The following is a 23978-nucleotide window of genomic DNA, read 5'->3' on the forward strand; positions in this document are numbered from 1 at the left end:
ACTCGTACGAGTGTACGAGTTTACGAGTTATCACTAGAGATTGACAACCATGATTGCTGCCATTGATGCCACAGAAATTCCTACCTCAATCCAGGAGGCCATGAAACTTGAACATTGGACTCAAGCCATGAAAAAAGAGATGAATGCATTAAAAAGAAATTCAACTTGGGAGATTGTTGATAAGCCAAGAGACAAGAAGGAAATAGGGTGTAGATGGATATTCACAGTGAAACATAAGGCAGATGGGACAATAGAAAGATATAAAGCTAGATTGGTGGCAAAAGGCTATACCCAAACTTATGGGATTGACTATGAGGAGACGTTTGCCCCAGTGGCAAAGATGAATACAGTTCGAGTTGTTCTCGCATTGGCTGCTCATTTTGGTTGGAACTTACACCAGTTGGATGTGAAGAATGCCTTTCTTCATGAAAATCTAGAAGAGGAAGTGTACATGGAGATTCCCCAGGTTTTGAAGTGAAAAATGAAAGAAACAAGGTATGCCTCCTAAAGAAAGCATTGTATGGTCTTAAACTCACTCTATTGCTTGTCTATGTGGATGATATGATTATTGCAAGAGATGATGAAGCAAAAAAATTGGCATTAAAAGAAAAATTGGCAGCCCAATTTGAAATGAAAGACCTAGGAAAACTCAAGTATTTTCTTGGAATAGAGGTTGCTTATTCCAAAAATAGAATTTTCATCTCACAAAGGAAATATGTACTTGATCTCCTCAAAGAAACAAGGAAGCTGGGATGTAGAACCTCAACAGTTCCTATAGAACAAAATCATAGAATTGGAAGTGAAGAAAGTGCTCCTGTAGAGAACCCCCAATATCAGAGATTGGTAGGGAATTGATTTATCTATCACACACAAGACCTAACATTGCTTATGCAGTTAGTGTAGTGAGCCAATTTATGCATGATCCAAGAGAGAGACACATGCAAGCAGTTGACAAAATTCTCCAATACTTGAAGTCAAGTCCAGGAAAGGGGTTATTGTTCAAAAGGGAAGATACATTAACTATGAAAATATATACTGATGCTGACTATGCAGGTTCTATTACTGACAGAAAATCTACTTCTGGGTATTGTATGTTTCTTGGAGATAATCTCGTAACGTGGAGGAGCAAAAAGCAAGATAGAGTATCTCGTTCTAGTGCAGAAGCTGAATTCCGAGCCCTTGCTCAAGGAATGTGTGAAGGACTCTGGATGAAAATCATTTTGGATGACCTTAAAGTCAAGGTGGACAACCCCGTGCAACTATACTGTGACAATAAGTCTGCCATGAGCATTGCCCATAATCCAGTACAACATGATAGGACCAAACATATTGAGATTGACAGACATTTCATCAAAGATAATCTAGACAAAGGCTTTGTGATTACAACTCATGTTCCTACAGAACTTCAGATAGCAGATATTTTTACAAAAGGGCTCCCTCAGGGTAGATTTCAAGATCTTGTAGGCAAGTTGGGAATGATTGATATTCATTTACCAACTTTTGGGAGAGTGTTGTAATTAGAGGAAAAATCTTCCTAATTAGAGAAAATATCTATAGAATCTTCTAAGATATTTTTCAGAATATTTTTCCTTATTTCCTTATTTTAGAAGATTAGATTGTTACAAATAGATATAAGGAAAATGTAATATGTATGGATAATAATAATAAAATTATTCTCCTTTTCAAGTATTATTAACTCTTCTACTATTTCTTATCTTCTAATCCAACTCCAAATTCCTATGCCCCTGTGCCTCCCAAAAATGCTCCTGGAAATAGAAGCGATGTAGCTTGGAAGCATTGTATTTCAGTTGGTGGGGATACAAGGAAGCTTCAACATAAATATTGCCAAAAGGTAATAACAAGGGGAGTTTATAGGTTGAAGCATCACTTGGCTGGTACTTAAAAGGATGTTGGTGCTTGCAAGGTTGTTATTGATGAAGTGAAGAAGGAAATGTGGGAAATTGTTGTTGGTTTGCAAAAAAATTGATCAAGAAATCAAGCCTTAATAAGGAGGAGGAAAGCCTAGAAGCTAGTGATAAAAGAAAAGGCAATGAAGCAATTGACACTAGTAGTCCCATAAATATTTTTAAGAAGAGAGTAATTAGTACACAAGCCACCATCAATACCATGTTTAAGAAAGGTGTGAGAGAGGAAGCATGTCAAGCAATTGCTAGATTTTTCTACAACAACGCAATACCTTTCAATGTGGCAAAGAGTGAAGAATTCTTTGCTATGTTTGATTTGGTTTCAAAGCATGGCCTTGGATTTAAGCCTCCATCATATCATGAGATTAGAGTCAAACTTTTGAAGGAGGAAGTGAAAAATACATCAATTACTTTGCAATCATATAGGGACGAATGGGAGAAAACTGGATGCACAATTATGACCGATGGCTAGACTGACAAGAAAAGATGGACAATATTTTGGTTGTCCCTAGGTCAATTAATTTAAAGACTCCAGCAGATTGGTGGGAGTCTTACGGTGATGAGCATCCAGAACTCCAAAAATTTGCAATACATGTATTAAACTTGACATGTAGCTCATCTGGATGTGAAAGAAATTGGAGTTTTTTTGAAATGGTAAGTTAAGTAGAATTAAAATATATTATATATCTATAAAATAGAATTTACTAGTCTACTATACTTGTAACATTGTTAAAAAAAAAAAAAAGGGGTTGATTCAGTAGCCCAGAACGGGCCGTTTCCAAACTGGAACGGGCCGTTCCAAGCTACTGAATTGAACTACATATTGTAGTTGAGAACGGGCCGTTCTGGGAAGGAGAACGGACTATTCTGGAGGGAGAACGGGCCGTTCCGAATGAGTTCCGGAACGGGCCGTTCTGATTTCAGAACGGGCCGTTCTGGACGTGAATTTTGTGCGTGATTTGGGAGTTCGGAACGGGCCGTTCCGAACTCGGTACGGGCCGTTCTGGGCAAAATCCGAAAGTCTATAAATAGGGGGTTGGGGGCCTTCAGGAGTTTTTGAGTTTTTAGAGAGAAGTTTTAGAGAGAAGGTCTCTGGGTCAGTGAGCTCCTTTCTCTCCCAAATTTCTCTGTTTGACTCCTTTTCTCCTCTAGATCACTAACTCCTTCTGACTTTTCTTGAAATTCAGATTAGAAAGCTTGCTTTGGGAGGATTGAAGTTCCGGGTTGAGTTTTGGAAAGGAATTCTTTTTCGTCACAGTTGTTGGCCATTCTTAGCCAACCTTCAGGTAAGGGAAGCTAGAATGTTTGTTATTTAAGTTGCATGTGAGTTTAGAAACTCAATTGATGCATGAAAGTTGAGGATCCATGGCTGGATCGGAGAATTCACTAATTGTTCAAAGTCTTGGAAAAAAATGGGGTTTCTGGTGAATTTGATGCATCAGATGGGTACATGTTGATTCTAGGTTTATTTAAGTTGTATGGAGCCTATGCATTGTATTTTGTGTTTGCATGTGGCTGGATTTGTTGGTGTGGATGAGAGTTTGTGAACTCTGTTACTGGAATTTAGGCCGGGCGCAGGTTGAATGCGCTAGGCGTGGATGAGTCTTGGGACTCTCAGGCTGGGATTAGGCTGGGCGAGCTCGGGCTACGCCGAGCATGAATAAGTTTATGAATGAATTGATGCTTATGCATGTTTAAAGTTGAAGTTTTAGATCATGTATGTATGATATATGATGTATGGTGAGGTGTGATTCATATGTATGCTTTGTGATGATACATATGAATGTTTGAATATGATATGACATGCGTATATGTTCATGAGTATGACTGTTGATCATAATGGTAGGCAGACCATTATGATGTATGATGCATTATTGCATGTGATGTCTTATGACATGTGTATAATTGTTGATCATGATGGTGGGCAGACCATTATGATGTATGATGCATGATTGCATGTGATGCCTATGGCATGAGTCTAGCCTAGGACTTGAGGAGACGAAAAATATTTTCGAACTGGAAGAGCTCACATAGAGTCTCTTGAGAGTGGTGCTTGGATAGGCCACTGATATATGAGAGTGGTGCTCTGGGAGGCCACTGGATTTGGGAGAGTGGTGCTCAGATAGGCCACTGGGTTGGGTGAGTCTCCTCTAAGTCCTTAGCTAGTGTTGGAGCGGGGTATGAGGTCGAGGGTTATTCCCTTAACCAAGTACTCGGGAAGGTGCGTGGATCCTTGCGGATAGTCGGTGGGCGAACTCCACAATTGACTTGGTTAATGCATGCCAAGGTCGTGATAAGCCCGTACCAGCTGTGCTATACCTGACGGTGGATCTGGACTTCCAATTGTGTAAGTGACATCATCCGAGTAAACCCGAGGGAGGATTATATATCCTATTTAGCTGTAACCGAGCGGGCGCATTGGGCGTGAAAACGGTTGGGGTGGTTTCGGTAGGATGGAATGTCACTTATACAGCTCTATTGTTGTGGAGATCTCCTAGGTGTATGCGTGACGACGCATTAGATGATTGATATGCATTGATATCTGTCATGAGATGCATTTATTGCATGATTATTAATATGATGAAGTGTGGTGTTTGACTTCATGATTGGTGGATTGTATTTTATGCATGAGTAGTATTGGATAGAGTGTATGGTGTGACTCTATGAATACGATTGTGTAGTATAGATTATTATGATTCATTTGTGAATTCTAGCTTACCCTTCTGTTTCCATGTGGTGGAACTGCGATGATCATACTTGGTATGGGAGCAGGTCAGGGCTAGCTTGGAGTCGAGGTGACCGCTGCGAGACGGGGAGTTTGATCCTCGTGTTAGGATTACCATTTTGGGTAGCGATTTTTGTCTTTTTGACCGGCACTAGGGAATATTATTTTTGGGATGACTGTACATATATGACATTTTATTTTGTATTTAAAGAATTTGGTTATTTTTATTCTTATCTATACCTGTATGTATGAGTTATCCAATTTAATATTTTCCTTAGTTCACTAGTAGTAGGGCGATTCCACTAAGTGTAGAGACCATGGCGGGTCGTTACAATACTTGCTAGCTTCTTATCATATTTGCATTTGTTTAGGTCCACACAAAGAGAAAGAATAGGCTAAAGCAAAGTGTTAGATATAGGAGATATAGTTTTATCTTATGGGCCTAGGCCCACTACTTTGTATATAAAGACATCTTTTGTATATAACTTGATTTCCTGGAAAAGTAAGAAGCAGAATGTAGTGGCAAGATCCAGTGCAGAAGCAGAATATCGTGCTATGGCCTCTGCTACGTGTGAGCTTATTTGGCTCAAACAGTTGCTTAAAGAACTGAGATTTGACGAAGTTACACAGATGACTCTCATATGTGATAACCAAGCTGCCCTTCATATTGCCTCAAATCCAGTATTTCATGAAAGGACCAAACACATTGAAATAGATTGTCACTTCATTCGTGAGAAGATTTTATCTGGGGACATTACTACTCAGTTTGTTAACTCTACTGATCAGTTGGCAGATGTCTTCACCAAATCATTACGGGGTCCTAGGATTGATTATATTTGTAACAAGCTTGGTGCATATGATCTATATACACCAGCTTGAGGGGGAGTGTTAGATATAGTTTTATCTTATGGGAGATATAGTTTTATCTTATGGGCCTAGGCCCACTACTTTGTATATAAAGACATCTTTTGCTTTGCAATACACAAGGAATATGTTCTCTTCATTCACTATTATTCTCAACACAAAGCACAATGAATGATGTTGTATATGTTATGGCTAATTCAAAATTAGCTAAGTAGAAGCAAACAAGGAAACTAGTTCAAATTAATTTTGATGATTTCTCATCCGATGATGAATGGATTATGGAAGATGAGCATGGGGAGAATGAAGGATTGGATTTGAATGTAAACAACTTGGATTCGGATGAGAACTTGGCTCCAATACAAGTTGGGGAGGATGAAACTGCACCTCTAGATGATATGGAAATTGCTGATTTGAATAGTGAACGAGATGGAATTGAAAATGATGGAGTTGAAGATATCTTAAGCGATTATGATTTTAACTTGCAAGATTATTTTCTTTAGAGTTTAGATGGATTATTTTTTTGTAACTAAGATAGAATCTTTATTTGATAACTAGGATGGAGCTACTATTTTGTAATTGGGAACAATGGGAAAGAGTTATAGTTTTGTAACTAGAATGGGGTTTTTACTTTTTAATATATATTAGTAATTTGGCTTACTACTTTATATTATATAAATATCATTATTTTTTGCTTATCTAGTTGAATTTTTACTGTTTTTTACTAGGACGAAGCTGTTTTTTTACTACAAAACTTATGTGTGCGTATATATGAATTTCATAAGTTTTGTAGGATCTTACGATCCATGTTATGATCTTCCGTTTTACAATCCATACTACCCTTTGCGATCTTGAGTAAGATCTCGATTTTGACTACCTTGATTTCCACAACCACCTCTACCTTGACTAGAAACTATTGCAGAAGCTTCAATAATTCCAATAGAGTTTTCATTCTTCACTTCTTTAGGGACATGAAGAAGTCTAGTTATTAGGCTATCCATTGAAGGAATCTCCTGGCCAGTCAGAATCTGGTCAGGAACATGATTGAAATTTGAGTGCAATGTTCTCAGGATCAACACCATATATAGCCTATCAAGTTTTTTTATTTATTCCATCTAATGAATCATCAGTCAAGAACATTTTTAGTTCTTCTACAGCAACTTGGGCTTCAACAATGTGAGACGTCATTTCATGATTAGTTTGTTTCAAGGATGCTATTTTTTGAGTAACATCATATAACCGCTGAATATCATTTGCATAAATATTTTGAGCCTTTTTCCAAAAAAGAACAGCAAGTTTTGAAGGCTCTAAGTATTCCCAAAATGTTTGGTTCAACAGACTACCACAACACAGCACATAGTTGAAAATCAAGCTCTTTCCATTTAGTCTGACTTTCATCTGAACCCTCAATGTCTTCCTTTTCTAAGTGATCGTGGTACCTTGACCAAGGAACCATAGTTCCACAGAGGCAGCCCATGATAAATAATTTTTTTCATTGAGCTTCTCCATGGTTATGATTGGAGTGTCAGAAATAGGCAAAATCGGACCTAGAGATGCCATAAGAAGAAGGGTCGTGCAACAGGAATTAGAGAGAGAAGACCAACAGAAGAAGAACAGCATAGCCACACCCTAAACAGTGGTCAAATCAAAAAAACTAACTCTAGAAATAGGCTCAGGAGGCTCCAACGAGCAAGGCAGTGATTGAACAAGGAAGTTCTGACAAACAGAAATTGGCATGTGAACAATATGCACCTGACAGAACTTGAGAGAAGCAGCATGTGCGAGCGTGTGAAACCTCTGATTGGAGTTGATAGGGTTAGGTCACACTTGACGAGGCACACCAAACCCTAGGTTCGCTGGAGTAAGAGGTCACTGACGAACAGCAACGAATGGAGTGAAACTACAAAGCGGGGTCGAACCCTCTCTGATACCAACTTGAATATTGAAATAGATTGGTAAAAACAGTGTATACACTGATCTGCATCTTTTCCTTATATATGGAATGATAATGATTAGATCTACAAAAGGCCGAAGAGTCTAAAAGCCTAAGCTATTACATCAAGAAAAAGTACAATCAGAAAAGTACAGTAAAATATTTAAAAAATTGAAGAGGCTTTCTAAACAAGCTATTCTAACAAACGGAAATTGGGGAACCTTGGTTACAACATTCTATCTTCTCTTTTATTAATATTATTACATTATTAGATATTTATTTCACTCCTGCAAGCATTTACTAAAGTAACGCATGTGTCAGAAAGTAAATTAATCTGATATTCCCATACTATATCAATCCCAAGTCTACTGTTTGAACTTCTCTTGTAGAGCTCAATGGCCAAAATGCTAGAAACGGAAAGTTTAGTGCTTAGAGAAACAAGTATACCTCCTATTCAAGACATCATTTCCAGTCCAAGCTACAAGTCCAAATGCATATATGTCTCTTGGGTACACCTGTAATGAAAAAACATTCAAATCAACCATGCTAAAAGGTGGCGCTATGTAACAAAGTACGACCAGCAACAGTATCCTATGGTTAAGTGCTAACCAAGTTCAAATGCATATACCAGCACTGTCTTACAGGAAAAACATGGCAATGAATAAAACTAAAAAAATATATGGCGTGCTACATGTTACATGTTACATGACATCTGTACCAAGAATCTGCTTAAGATATTCTATTAAGAAGTTACATGTCACCTTTAGATCAATACGATGCCGCAACTCCCGTCCAGGATAGGTGCAAAAACCAAAGTAAGTGTCCACACCAGAATCAGTACCCTGTCTAGACAAAGAAAAATTAACAAAGAAAATTATTACAGAAACATGTAGCTGACAGATTAATACAAAAAAATATCATGTAGAGATTGATTCATCAAACAGTATATCTAGATATTATAGAAAAATTACAGAGATAAAGATATCTGAAATAGAGAATGAAATTATGAGCTTGTTGTAGAATGGGATGATGGTTGCAGACAAATTTTCAGAGTACAGTAAAATTAAGATATAATTATTAGCTCCTGATTATATGATCAGTAATTCTTAATATGCTAACACATTCCAGAGGGTTCCCATTCTAAGTTCCAAATAATCAAAAATCATAAAAGTTAGAAAATATAATTGGCCCTCCTTCCTCATTTTCTTCAGAAAGCTGGTTATTTCAAAATCCATGCACTGCTCCAAGGTAAAATCTAAAATTCCAACCATATAAACTGTTCAACACATAGAAGCATGATTGTCAATCTCTAGTGATAACTCGTACGAGTATGAGTTTACGAGATTAGGACAACTTACCTGTATAACTCGGGAGTAAACTCATTTTTGAGTAATCTCGGAGTAATCTCGGTGATCTCGTGATCTCGGGTGATCTCGGTGATATCGCGAGATCGGTCCCGAGTTTATGAGATCACATTGTTTTTTTGTTCTCCAAATAAACAAAACGCTCATTTTGGGTTAGGGCTAATAACTGACTCAGTGACTCTCATTTCACTCTCGAACAATCTCCGCGGCTCCACTGTCTTCTCCACGGCAAAGGCAAACCGTTGCGCGTTCTCCTCTTGTCTTCTCCACGGTGAAGGCGCGAACCACTTCTCCTCCGTGTGTTCTCCTCTGCGAACCATCGTTATCCTCCACGAACCACTCTTCTCCTTCGCGAACCACTCTTCTCCATGCGCGAACCACCGTTCTCCTTCACGAACCACTCTTCTCCGTGCGTGATTGTCTGTCTTCTCCTCTGCAAGTCGCGCGGCTTCTCAAGTACGCAACTCTGCTTCTCCACGACTTTGCTTCTCCGCAACTCTGGTTAGGGTTTTTACTTTTTTTTTTGTGATTCATTGTTAACTTACTCTTAGTTTTTTTATTTGTCTATTTTTAAGAACTTGGGTTTTGTCATTTGTGTGAACTTTTCTAAGAACTTTAGCATTTTATTATTGATGTAATTTGTTATTTTACTCTTTAATATGGAGTTAAAATGTTCAATTATTATGTTATTTCTAATTATTTTTATAATTTTTTTATTGAGTAATCTCTTACGAGTTTACGAAGCCTTCACGAGATTACGTAAACTCTCGAGATTGACAACCTTGCATAGAAGTGTTTGCAACCAAACCCAAAATGTGGTTGAGTTTAGCTTAAACTGCTATTTACAACTCAACAAACTCTTATCTGCTTTGCATCATCATATGCGAGCACACACTCAAACTCTTATTTGTGATGATATTGGCATACACATGAAATAATGATCTCTAGAAAAATAGTGTTTTTCAGGAAAGATTAATCAGCCAAATAAAAATATCATTTGTATACAGCAAGAAAATAATAAAATTACCTCTTCACTGTGAACACTGAAAATTAAATCCTCCCTTAGGAAATTCATATCTTTTAAATGCTTTACAAACTTTGGTAAAAATCCTTTGTGACTGCAAGCAATGAACAAATCTATTGAACCTCTGAACATGAAAAGAGAAGTTTCCACTAGACAAGAGATGGAGAGAGAAGTGAACGATGTTAGTCAGTTGCATTCACCTGACAGCAAGAGTAACGTCACGCCATTGTGATAGCCATTGAATGTTACATGTTATTCCAATAATAAGAGAAGGAAAAAAAACACACAAGAAATCAAGGAATATAAAAACTATAACATAAATTGCTTACTTTAGCAATTCAGAATACAATCGATCAAAAACTAAAAATGGTATTCAAAGTCAAGTCATGCTTCTAATAGAATCTTCTAAGAATTTTGCTTTACCAAGTGAAAATTTGATACATGGTATAGTAGAGAATTACTAATTACTATTCTACAACAATTTACAACTTTAACATCTACCATTTGAAAAGCAGTAAAAAGGGTATAAAATTGTTATTTGAAAAGCATGCTTAGTGATAATATAAATCATAGTTATTGTTGGAGATCAGCGCATATCAATCAGAATCTGTTGGAGATCAGCATATATCAATCAGAATATCCAATTTTGATTTGTACAGCCCATAATAGGATTTAATGTTAATAAGATCAATTTTATTTCCCCTCCTTTAATTATTTAGATACAGCATTTATATTTTATAGGGAGAATTATTTCTCAGATTTTCAAGGATAGATTAGTGTGCAGATTTATTCCCTTGTATTCTATTTATACCACTTTTGTATTTTTCCCAAAGTAGAGAAATATACATTATATTTTTCCGCATGGTATCAGAGCTCGATCTGACCATCCCTAACCTAGCACTGCCAACCATGGGAGAGAACAAGGCAGAAGGTTCGGCCACTAGTTTGGTTGAAGGGCCTGCTCTTCCTATCATCGGTCACAAATTGAATGACCAGAACTACCGTCAATGGCTGCGATCAGTTAAGATCTTTCTTTAAGGAAAAGAGAAGGAAGGTTACATCACAGGAGACTCCAAGAGTCCTGAAAAGGGTGACCCTAATCTCAACAAATGGCAACTGGAAAACAGTTTAGTCATGTCATGGTTGCTCAACACCATGACTAATGAAATTGAGGAAAATTTCATGTACTATGATACTGCCAAGGAGATGTGGGATGCAGTGAAGGAAACCTACTCAAATCTGGACAATACGTCTGCAGTATTTGAGATCAAGAGCATACTCCATGACCAGCGACAAGGTGATTTCTCAGTCACCGAGTATTTTAGTACACTCAGTCGACATTGGCAGCAACTAGACATATATGAAGATGTTCAATGGAGTTGTACCGAGGATAAAAAGAAGTATAAAGAATTGGTGGAGAAAGATAGGATCTACAAGTTTCTATTGGGGCTGAACACAGAACTTGATGAAGTCCGGGGGAGAATACTTGGAACCAAACCTCTTAAAACAATCCGAGAAGTATTTTCGGAAGTGAGAAGAGAGGAGAGCAGGAGGAAAGTGATGCTTGGAAAGTCAACTGCAGTCCCATCCATTGAAGGCTCAGCAATGGCAGCAAGGGGGAACCAGCCTCGTACATCTCAAAAGAAAAATCGGCCCTAGTGTGATCATTGCAAGAAACTGGGTCACACTAAGGACAACTGCTGGATCATCCATGGCAGACCTTCAGAGGCAAAACAGACCAAAAACCTGGACAGCAGAGGCAACATAGCTGAGGTAAATTCTAACCCATCTCCATTCAGCAAGGAGCAAATGGAAGCACTATAGAAAATTCTCCAGCAAACAATTGGTACACCTACAGTGGCACAAAAAGGTAATTTCTTGCATGCTTTAAATACTAGCAAAGGAAAACCAAAGTCATGGATCATTGACTCAGGAGCCTTAGATCACATGACTGGAGACTTAACTATGTTTAAAAGCTATTCTCCATGCCTAAATAATTACACAGTTCGAATAGCTGATGGGACTCTTTCTAAGGTCATGGGTAAAGGTTCAGTTATTATCTCAAAAAATATTACCGTGAATTCAGTCCTTTATGTGCCTAAACTTGACTATAATTTGCTTTCCATTAGCAAACTGACAAGAGATTTGAAGTGTGTCACTAAATTCTTTCCTAACCTATGTGAATTTCAGATTTTGGAGTCGGGGAAGACGATTGGCAATGCTGAAGAATGTGTTGGACGCTACCTCCTCCAAGTTGACGAGTCAAAAGCGGAACCCAAGGCCAACTCTTGTGCAACTGTACCTCCAAATAGGAAAAATTCTGTAATGTTGTGGCATTATCGGTCAAGCCACCCATATTTTATGTACTTGAAAAAAATGTTTCCCACAGTATTCAATAAAAATCAAGAGTTGTTTCAATGTGAAATATGCCAATTGTCCAAACATACCCGTAACTCCTACCCGCCTCAACCCTATAAACCCTCTCAACCTTTCTCCCTAATTCACACTGATATATGGGGACCATCACGGGTAAACAATGTCACTAGATCAAGATGGTTTGTCACCTTCATTGACGATCACACACGGGTCACTTGGGTTTTCCTAATGAAGGAGAAATCAGAAGTTGGCAAAATATTTGAGTTGTTTCATACTATGGTGGAAACACAATTTCAAAGCAAAATTAAGGTGCTTAGAAGTGACAACGGCCGAGAGTATTATCACTCTGCACTAAATTCCTACCTCAGAAACATAGAATCATACGTCAGAGTTCATGTGTAGATACCCCTCAGTAGAACGGAGTCGCCGATAGAAAGAATAGACATCTCCTAGAAGTGACCAGATCTCTCATGTTAGCTACAAATGCTATTCACCCCAACACAGGAAATTTTACCACACCATGGATGTCACTTTTTTTGAGAATCAGCCTTATTACCCCAAAGTTGGCATTCAAGGAGAGCAGACTTATCCAATTAAAGTGGTAGAATCCCAACTTTTGGGATTTGAGCTAGCTGAATCTGCCCCAAATACAAAGCCAACCAATACTTCACCTACATGAGGAAATTACAATAGAAAATACAGAAAACGCAATAGAATTTTTGGGATTTGAGCTAACCGAATCTGCCCCAAATGTAGAACCAGCCGAGACTGCACCTGTAGCAGAAACTGAACAGGAAAATGCAGTAGAAACTGCACCAACTGAAGCTAGAGAGAGGAATGCATCTCAGCAAAATCAAAGCCCAGCCACACAAGGAGACAACTGGACGACGTACTTCAAGAAGAGAAGGAAGGGAGTAGAGTCCAGCACAGATCCAAGGCAAAGCCATGAATCCAACCAGGCTCCAGAAAATGAGTTTTCCCAAGGTAATATCGTTCCTAATCCTAAACCTATTGATGACATTGACATTCCTATTGCCTTAAGAAAAGGGGTGAGATCTTGCACTCAACACCCCATTGAGAAATATGTGTGCTATGGAAAATTGTCACAAGGGTATAGGTCTTTTGTGGCAGCTCTTGACAGCACAAATATCCCAAGGAATGTTCAAGAAGCACTCCAACAACCTGAATGGGCAGCAGCTGTAACAGAAGAAGTTCAGGCCTTGGTTAAAAATGACACGTGGGAAATCAACTACCGGAATGAAAGAAATCGATTGGATGCAAGTGGATATTCTCCATCAAATACAATGCCGATGGTAGTATAAACCGGTACAAAGCTCGGATGGTAGCAAAAGGGTTTACCCAATCATATGGAGTGGACTACGAAGAGACTTTTGTGCCAGTGGCCAAACTCAATTCAATTCGAGTCATACTCTCTTTAGCTGCAAATTTAGATTGGCCAATCTATCAACTAGACATCAAGAATGCCTTCCTATAGAAGAAGTCTATATGCAAATTCCCCTGGACTTGAGTCATCCAGAACCTCAAGCATGGTGTGCAAGCTCCGAAAATCTCTATATGGCCTTAAACAATCTCCAAGAGCGTGATTTGATAGATTGACTCAAGTTGTCAAGGAAGACGGGTTCAACCAATGCCAATCAGATCACACTATGTTTGTCAAACACTCCGTGGAAGGGAAGGTAGCCTTGTTCATTGTTTATGTTAATGATATCGTTATCACAGGAAACGATTATGATCAAATCAAACATCTGAAGGGAATTTTGGCCAAGAAATTTGAAGTCAAGGACTTGGGTCAGCTCAAATATTTTCTAGGGATGAAAATTGCTCGAACAAAGAATGGTATTTATGTATCAGGATGCAAGGCAGCCAATACTCCCATTGAACCGGAAAAGAGAAGTGAAGAAGACAGTCCATCAACTAATAAAGATAGATATCAAAGCCTAGTTGGGAAGCTAATCTACCTAACTCACACTAGGCCCGACATTGGTTTTGCTGTGAGCTTAGGTAGTCGCTATACATCTAATCCAACTAAGGCCCACATGAAAACGGCGAACAAAATCCTCCAATATCTCAAAGGTACACCAGGTCGAGGGCTTTACTTCAAAAAGAACTCAAACAAAAGCATTGAAGTCTACACTGACTCAGATTGGGCAGGATGCCCCTCTGACGAAAACCAACTACAAGCTATTGCTCCTTTGTGTGGGGAAACCTGGTGACTTGGAGAAGTAAGAAGCAACCTGTGGTGGCAAGGAGTAGTGCAGAAGTTGAATTCAGAGCTATGGCTCAAGGTATCTGTTAAGGAATCTGGCTTAAGAGGATGCTGGATGAAATCAAAATTCCCATCAATTATACTATGAGGATATTATGTGACAACAAAGCTGCCATAAGCATTGCAAAGAACCCAGTCCACCATGATAGGACAAAGCACGCGGAGATTGACCGACACTTCATTAAAGAAAAAATTGACCACGGTGTTATAAGTGTTGACCATGTTCCATCATGCAAACATCCTAACAAAGGCTCTTCCAAGGAACACGTATGAAAACATTAGATCCAATCTGGGTATGATAGACATCTACCACCTAGATTGAGGAGGAGTGTTGGAGATCAGCGCATATCAATTAGAATATTCAACTCTGATTTGTACAGCCCATAATAGGATTTAATGTTAATAAGATCAATTTTATTTCCCCTCCTTTAATTATTTAGATACAGCATTTATAGGGAGAATTATTTCCTAGATTTTCAGGGATAGATTAGTGTGCAGATTTATTCCCTTGTATTCTATTTATACCACTTTTATATTTTTCCCAAAGCAGAGAAATATACATTATATTTTTCCGCAGTTATCAATCCTGGATAGCATCTGCCTCATAGCAACCAGCTCTAAAAATGATATAGCAGGATGACCGTTATTTTAAATATCATAATACAAACTATATAATTCATGCTACACATAGAAATACTTAGAAAACCAAAGTTAAACAAATTCATGATAAATATTACGTCACAGTTTACACACAATCACCATCAAGCAGTAATAAGAACATAATGAAGTAAAAAATTGGAAGATGATGGTAAAATTAATAGAAAAAGAACATAGCAAACTAGATAAAATTTAGCAGAATGTGAACTAGGAAATCTAAAGGAAGAAGAAAAAAAGAAACATGAAAAAAAGAAAAAAAGTCCTCTAAGGTAAGGAGGTCAAATTGGTAACTTTATGAGGAATGGTCAAAGAAGGGGTTCAAATTACATTATGCTTAAGCAAAAAATGCATTAGAAAGTTGGAGTGAAAATTGTGTTTTTGAAGACCAATAGCAAGGTAGACCCACTAAAGTGAGCAAAAAGCCAATAGCAGCTGCAATGGAAGCTATTGGAATTTGGAATTCACTCCATATTTGAATCCTGTAGAAGCCCAAGGCTGGTCCACTCAACTCCTAGACTACTCTGCTATAGCAGTGGATAAAGTTTATAAGAAATCAAGCAGTACCTTTTACCATCAGGATGTGTTATAATGATATCAATGTCCCCACAGCTAGCTTTCCCACGTCGATACGATCCCCCACAAATGATAACAACCTAAATGACACAACACCATAATCAAGTTTTCAACATCATGCTTCAAACTGTGGGAACAACAAAAAAATTGTCTGCTGATTATTGAGTAATATTAATAACAATTATCTGCAATATGTAAGTGAAAGCATGAATTACAAAAAGGTGGAGGGGGGTTGAGAAACAGGGAATCCCTAAGAGTTATATGAAGTAAATTGTAACAATTTTGTAAACTATAACAATTAACAAGATACATGCCAAAAGTTGTAAATTTCTAAATAAAGCTTGTATAATCTAACATTTGCACAATATCCATGTCTGAAGTAACTTTGGGTACCAAAACCAAAAACTAGCAGTTGAAGCCATCAGCTACATGTTAGGTACTGAGAACAAAAAATATGGGCAGTAAAGAAAGTGTAGAGAGAGAGCTGGAAATAACAGAAGGAGAATCTGAACAAATATTGCTCCCAACCAGGACATCCATATTATATGGACTGACTCTCAATAATAGAATTACCAATCAGAAAACTTAAGCCTACATGGGAGATATTTGTAATATGCTAATGAAACAAACTCCTACCCAAAATAACAGAACCAAAATAAATGGAAATAACTTGATCCACTATTAATAGAAAAACTGAAATAAATAGAAGTAATGTAATCCATCACTAACAAACTCCTAGACCACATTTTTTATTTCTTGAATAAGCAAGGGGGGTTTTGTATCATAATTCATACATACTTAAAAGTCAAAAGACAGATGAAAGACAAAAGCAGCACTAAACACCACATAATTTCTGAGTAAACAACTAATGGGAACTGAGATTCACATGGGTTATGTTAGATATAGTTTTATCTTATGGGCCTAGGCCCACTACTTTGTATATAAACACATCTTTTGCTTTGCAATACACAAGAAATATGTTCTCTCCATTTACCATTTCTCTCAACATGGTATCTAGAGCCTAATCCTTGACCTCTCGGTGGACCCACTGTTCATCGGTGCCCCTTCAACCATCCCTCTTGTCTTTGATACTGCTCCTTTGTCTGTTGTGTCACCCGACTCACCACCTCCGCCACCACTTCAAGTTTATCATCGTCGACAACGCTCCAGCCTTCGCATTGGACCCCCAATTGACTCTACTTCGGTGCTACCACCTTCGTCCCCTCCGGCCCAACCACTTGAGTCTGACCTCCCTATTGCTCTCCAGAAAGGTAATCATTCTACTCGTAATCCTTCCCCTCATTATATTACTTTGAATTATCACCAGTTATCCCCATCCCAATATACTTGTCTCTCTTCTCTTTCCTCTATGTCTATTCCTAAAACTGTAGGTGATGCCTTGGCCCACCCTGGTTGGAGACAAGCCATGCTTGATGAACTGTGTGCTCTTTAGAACAATGGTACTTGGGATCTTGTTTCTTTGTCTCCTGGGAAGTCTATGGTTGGATGTCGATGGATCTTTACAGTCAAGGTTGGTCCTGATGGCACCATTGATCGACTCAAAGCTCGTTTGGTCGCCAAAGGTTATACTCAAATATTTGGATTAGACTATGGCGACACTTTCTCCCCCGTTGCCAAGATGACTTCCGTCAGATTATTCTTAACCATGGCTGCTCTTCGTCGTTGGCCTCTCTATCAACTGGATGTTAAAAATGCCTTTCTTCATGGGGATTTGCTTGAGGAAATTTACATGGAGCAACCTCCTGGGTTTGTTGCTCAGGGGGAGTCTTTCGGTTTGGTATGTCGTCTCCGCAAATCACTTTATGGTCTTAAGCAGTCTCCAAGGGCATGGTTTGGTAGATTTAGTACCGTAGTCCAACAGTTTGGTATGACTCGAAACGAAGCTGATCATTCAGTCTTTTATCGACATTCCACTGCTGGGTGCATCTACTTGATAGTGTATGTTGATGATATTGTTCTTACTAGCAATGATCATCATGGCATTTCTCAGATAAAACAACATCTTTGCCATCACTTTCAAACAAAAGACCTTGGTAAACTTAGATATTTCTTGGGGATTGAGGTAGCGCAATCTACAAATGGAATTGTAATATCTCAAAGAAAGTATGCATTGGATATTTTAGAGGAAACTGGGCTAATGAGTTCCAAGCCCGTTGATACACCTATGGATCCCAATGCTAAACTTCTACCAAGTCAGGGGGAGCCTTTCTCAGATCCTAAGAGGTACAGAAGATTGGTTGGGAAATTGAATTATCTCACGGTAACTCGTCCTGACATCTCTTTTGCGGTTAGTGTGGTGAGTCAATTTCTCAATTCTCCATGTGCAGGACATTGGAATGCAGTCATCCGCATTCTGAAGTATATCAAAAGTGCTCCAGGAAAAGGTTTATTATATGGCTACAACAATCATACCCAAGTTGTGGGGTACTCAGATGCAGATTGGGCAGGCTCTCCCTTTGACAGGAGATCCACCTCAGGTTATTGTGTCTTTATCGGTGATAACTTGATTTCCTGGAAAAGTAAGAAGCAGAATGTAGTGGCAAGACCTAGTGCAGAAGCAGAATATCGTGCTATGGCCTCTATTACGTGTGAGCTCATTTGGCTCAAACAGTTGCTTAAATAACTGAGATTTGATGAAGTTACACAGATGACTCTCATATGTGATAACCAAGCTGCCCTCCATATTGCCTCAAATCCAATATTTCACGAGAGGACCAAACACATTGAAATAGATTGTCACTTCATTCGTGAGAAGATTTTATCTGGGGACATTACTACTCAGTTTGTTAACTCTACTGATCAGTTGGCAGATGTTTTCACCAAATCATTACGAGGTCCTAGGATTGATTATATTTGTAACAAGCTTGGTGCATATGATCTATATACACTAGCTTGAGGGAGAGTGTTAGATATAGTTTTATCTTATGGGCCTAGGCCCACTACTTTGTATATAAACACATCTTTTGCTTTGCAATACACAAGGAATATGTTCTCTCCATTTACCATTTCTCTCAAAAGGTTAGGAAGGACTCGTTGATGGATTGGAGACAGTTATTATTAGGAGTCATAGTCAGCAAGTTTGCAATATTCTTTGGTACCCAAAACATCAGTTTCAGGCAAGTATGCGGTACACAAGGAGTATACTTGGTAAATACAAAATTTTACATTTTTTTAGTTTTCCTCATGGGGTTTCCTTCTCTTGCATTCTCACATCCATCAAAACTATAATAAGAAAACAACAGAAGAGTTGTGAAGATATTGGAAGATTTATCATCCCCATTCATGATAATGATCATCATCATTTGTAGAGCGCAATTGGGTGCTCCTACTGGGCATTGATTCGATGCTCTCACTTCCTATAGATAGTTTACCATGCTCATTCTCAACTTATCCTGTCTTCATCAAATCCAAACTCCATCCATTACCCATCTCATTGCTACCTTTGCTGCCTTACCTCACATACATCATCTCCTCCTAAAACTTTGTTCATCTTTGTACACAAATTCAAACTCAAATGGAACAAACCTATTTGTAAATGAATTGTGAATTAATACCCACCACAAACCAATTGGCAGTTCTCTAGGGACTCCAACGAATTATGTTTTACTTTTAGGAGTATATGTGATGGAAAATAATGTATAGTAAATTAGCAATTTTGTATTAGTTCTGTATTTAACTGCATGATGAAAATATTTAAAATAAAAATAAAAAAAATAATTAAAAAAAAAAACTGATGACAGTTATGTATAATGAATATAACTTGTAGCAGCGTAATTAGGCAAGTATATTGCTATTTGTAGTTTGTGCATAAAGACTTTTGTTCCCGGAACAGCAAGTGTTTTGTTGTATTTTGTGCAATTTTTGTGTTGAGTATTATTATTAGTTTATCCATTGGTGTTCCATCTACAACCCATTTTATTTCACAGAACATGGCATTTGGCTTCACTTCACCATGAGCAGCTTGGAGAAATATCTATTTTGAAACAGAGACAGGCAGAGAGAAAAAGATAGAAAGCTTGTATTAATCTCATTCCTGCAAGAACTTTAGTGCTCACTCACCCCAGGCAAAACATCCTCCCCAACTTTTTGTAAAATGCGATCCATCTCTTGAACCTATCAAATGAGTTTAACAAAATAAGTTTTTTCGGTAGATGGGGAAGGGAGGGATATTATCTCATTAACAGTATCACAGACCTCATGGCGTGGAATCCGTTGCCTGATATCATCAAAGTACTTCAACCCTAACTTTTGTGCATTTGTAAGTGAATCATCATTCCTAAGATCATCTAATGAACGATGACCCTTCTCATACAATTTAAGTGCTGTGGATGGACCTATGCCCCATACTTCTCCAAATAAGGATATTGTCCGCACCTATAGTTAAATAAGGGGGAAGAAGATAAGGCAACAAGATTGCAAAAAAAAATGTAAAAAGATATACAGGGTATTAATATCTTAAAGAAAGGGTGTTAATAGCTTAAAGAATACTTGGCATTTCCAATTACACAATCAAAGGTAATTGTTGCATATCGTAGAGTATTAGACCAACTATTCGCTATTCATGCAAATAATAGAGTACATATTAAACCAATCTTAGCTATAAAAATCAAGTTCAAACATCACTCTCAATAAATTAAAACAAAATACAATTACAAGCTCCAACACTAAGACAGTAAGTTATCAACACTGTTTAACATGGGTTCTTGATGTGCCATATAATCTAATATAATGCAATAGTATTCAAAAATGTGATCACACAAGGATCATGTATAAAAATTAAATAATAATCATTAAAGCTAAAAGGATATATTATTCATACAATTTTTCCTTGGAACTCTAACTAAACATGGTCAACAGTTATAATACCTTCTCATCCGTTTCAAAGTATTCCAATTTGGATAACTTCCCAGTAGTTATTATCTCCTGAACCTGTACATAGTAAAAAGAGTTGCTTGTCTTGTTATCTGACCAAAACTAAAAGTAAGTGCCAAATCATTACATAAGAGGCACAAATGTCTTCTTGAGGTCCAAATTCATATTGTTGTGCCATCAATGTAGATTACTCATCCCAAAAATGAAAAAAACAAAATTTCAGAAGGCAAAAGAAAAGGTAAAGAAGCTGCACAGATAAATATTAGAACCAAACAACTATATTATAAAAACAATCATAATTTGATGACCAAAACCAAATAACAAACTTTCTAAAAGAATCATAACTCACAAATATTAACACTAAAACTCAATTGTCGTCTTAGACGGTTCCCCAGTACAACTAGACAACAACCCTTTGCACCTTTATCCCCAATTAATAATAATAATAATAATAATAATAATAATAATAATAACAATAATAATATAAAAACTAGGCCAATATCATAGAAGACAGATGGAATTTTATATGATGAAAATCTAATGACAACAGAGAAATAAAGTTATCAGCAACTAATATTCAGAAACTAAAGATATATATTGTCATTCAAAGTACCAGTAGATAAAACTACATGATGTGTAGTGCAGTATAGAAGCTCAAGGCAAAACAGAACGTCTAGTGACATAGTTCCCTTACATGATCTTTCATTGATTTGCCAATGGATGGTAGGTTGTTTATCTGGTCGGCACTTTCAATTTTAAATGACAACTTCTCAATCACTGCAATAGCCTTGTAATAGCTAAAGGACCTCCGATCCTCACCCAATGCTTTCAAACAACATTAGCCCAATAAATAAGAAAAAGCAGAGTAACAGAAAACATAAAAAGACTGCAATGTGTAGGAGACTAGGAGCTATAAGAATCTTACCTCTATATATGTTCACAAGTTTCCCAAATATCTCTGTTATGTTCTTGTTTAGATCAGGTGGACAGTATGACAATGATGACTGTACAAAGTGTACCTCATGTTAGTGGAGTTTCAACTTACAGCAAGAAAGAATAAACCTCTGGGTTATAAGCTTATATATGAGTGATAACTGGTAAGTGTGTGCAAGTGTGTGTGAATGCATGCATAAACACTAGTATAGTTATATGGACTGGAAGATAAGAAAATTATTAATTTTATTTGTCAGAATCTTATTCTTAGTAGAGGTGTTGGAGGAAAGTGCTTGTTTTGGAATAAAAACATTATCATGAAATAATTTTCAGCTTTTGGCATATAGTTCTTATTACTTACCACCTCATTTTCACCATTGTGTTGGGTTCTAGTGTTTCCATAACTTAAACTGTCAACTTCGCCATGACTGCTTGCTGTGCTTGTTGATGAAAATATCACTTTTTCTCTCCCATCATCATCACTTTCATGATTTACAATTGTTGTATCCTCAGCAGATAATTTTCTCTTTTTATTAAGCAATTGCTGAGGATCGCTTGAAGTGCTTTGATTAGTTGGTCCAGGGTCCAAAGACTTCTCAGGTGTATGTTCACCTTCAGGATCCAACTTCAGTGCATACCCATCCTCGGATAGCAACTCCCCTGATTTCAAGCAGTCCTCTAGCCATTGATAAAGGAGAACTCTCTGCACAATGCACCATTAACCCAAAATAATTAAATAACTAATTAAACAAAAGTCATGTAAAAGCACATTATGAACACAAAAATAGAAACCCACAAATGCACTTCAAAGACATAAAATTTCAGTACCACTTTCTTCTAATTTTAGTCCACAAAAGTCAAAATAATCAAAATATAACAATTCTCATTACAAAAAAATCAGCATAATAAAAATGTACCAATTGTATAGGTTACCATACAAACAAAATAACTAAGTATCAATTTCAGTTCACACATGTCAAAATACAATGCAACATAACAATTTTTAAACTAAAAAAACAGCTCAAAACATGATTAAGACTTAAGACCCTTTAAACACCATTAGTAGATATCTACTGTGGCCCTTGTAAGACATATACACGACCTGCCACCACATTGATCACGTATCAATAAATAACATCTCATTAAACTTTTCCAGAAACACTTAAAAGAAGAAAAAAAATGGGAAGGAAGCGGAAATTAGTTAATGCATATGCTAATTTGTGGAAACTCTCTCCTATTACTTATTCAAAATCTTATTTTTAATTCATACATAAGCTAGTTTTAACTTTATCCTAAAGAGAAACTTATTTCAATTTTTCTAATATTCTATCCTCGAAGTACTTATGGATAAACTTATCCAAACAGCTTCAGGTCCCTTAAGAAACTGCTATTGAAACACCAATCAATATTTATGACCAACGAATGGCCAAAACGGGTGCTTAATGAATACTAATCATCATCTTTTCATCTCCATGTAAACAACAGAAAACTCAAAACACTCACAAATCACATTAAGTTATTAAAAAGGCCAACCCCTTTAAAACGTGACAAACGCTCCCTATCCAGTTGCTGAAGAAGGGCATCTGAGTGCATAGCACAGACATGAGTGACCCGTTTGGAGAGGCGCTCCTCTACCACGGCACCCATTTGCACCAACCTCTCCTTCCAAATCTGACACGCAGGGAAAGTGAAGAAACACTAAAAAGATTCAAACTTGGGAACTTCAAATGAAAAAAGAAAAAAACAGAGTAATGGTATTCGTACCTGAAATCGACGTGCTTGAACTCCTTTGGGGACCAAAAAAACAACGATCCCAGCGAACATTCCATGAGGATCGGACTCGGGTTTCTTCTTTGGCGCCATTTTGCGGCGTTTGGTTTCTTCGTTGGTGGATTCTACAAGATGCCACGGTGCTGTGCGCGTTCAATGCATTTATGCATCGGTGTCACCTTATTGGGCATCCTGACGTGTCGCCCATGATGTTGGACACATAGAAATGTAATAATAAAATAAAATTCTTCAAGTTGAATTTTCTTTTATAAGCCTTTCTGATATATTAATAAATAAACAAAAATATACAAATAAAAAAGTCCATTTCATTTAGTTGAAAAAATTAATTAAATACATTAAACTTTCACGATTCTATATATAATATATGCAATATTTTTTAAATATTTTTAGTCATTAGAATATTATTTTCATGTTTAGGGTTGGGTTTTAGAATTTAAGATTTAAGATTTAGAGTTTAGTAGTTAAAATATTTCCAAATTATCTATAACATTTGTTTTTTGTTTTTATATTTAACGGAACCATGTTTTTTTTAAATGAAAACTTTCTTTAAATAATTATACATTTATTTCTATATTATCCGTACCGCTATGCCGAACTCGAGCTCGGCATCACAGCGCGGAGTGACCTCGTACACGC

The 23978-nt window shown here is 37.3% G+C and overlaps 1 protein-coding gene across 5 annotated transcripts in view; it reads right to left on the reverse strand.

Moving 5' to 3' along the window:
• Window positions 1-23495, reverse strand: part of POL{LAMBDA} (DNA polymerase lambda (POLL)) — a 33117-nt gene extending 9622 nt beyond the window's left edge. Inside the window, exons 1-12 of one of the 5 annotated variants that reach the window (XM_020365316.3) lie at window positions 23316-23489; window positions 23085-23222; window positions 21913-22254; window positions 21544-21622; window positions 21313-21443; window positions 20613-20675; window positions 19941-20120; window positions 19806-19859; window positions 15717-15805; window positions 9836-9926; window positions 8206-8286; window positions 7892-7959 (exon numbers count right to left, since the gene is read on the reverse strand). In XM_020365316.3, the coding sequence (XP_020220905.1) occupies window positions 7892-7959; window positions 8206-8286; window positions 9836-9926; window positions 15717-15805; window positions 19806-19859; window positions 19941-20120; window positions 20613-20675; window positions 21313-21443; window positions 21544-21622; window positions 21913-22254; window positions 23085-23222; window positions 23316-23414 (1415 nt within the window). In that variant the 5' untranslated portion in view covers window positions 23415-23489. Of the gene's footprint in view, window positions 1-7891; window positions 7960-8205; window positions 8291-9835; window positions 9927-15716; window positions 15806-19805; window positions 19860-19940; window positions 20121-20612; window positions 20676-21312; window positions 21444-21543; window positions 21623-21912; window positions 22255-23084; window positions 23223-23315 lie in introns of all 5 variants that reach the window. The other 4 variants (XM_083061893.1, XM_083061899.1, XM_020365317.3 and 1 more) reach the window with 4 other exon arrangements.
• Between the last annotated feature and the right edge of the window lie 483 nt (window positions 23496-23978).

The sequence above is a fragment of the Cajanus cajan genome, chromosome 1 (assembly GCF_000230855.2).
Source record: "Cajanus cajan strain Asha chromosome 1, NIPB_CcT2T_4, whole genome shotgun sequence".
Taxonomy (NCBI): Eukaryota; Viridiplantae; Streptophyta; class Magnoliopsida; order Fabales; family Fabaceae; genus Cajanus; species Cajanus cajan.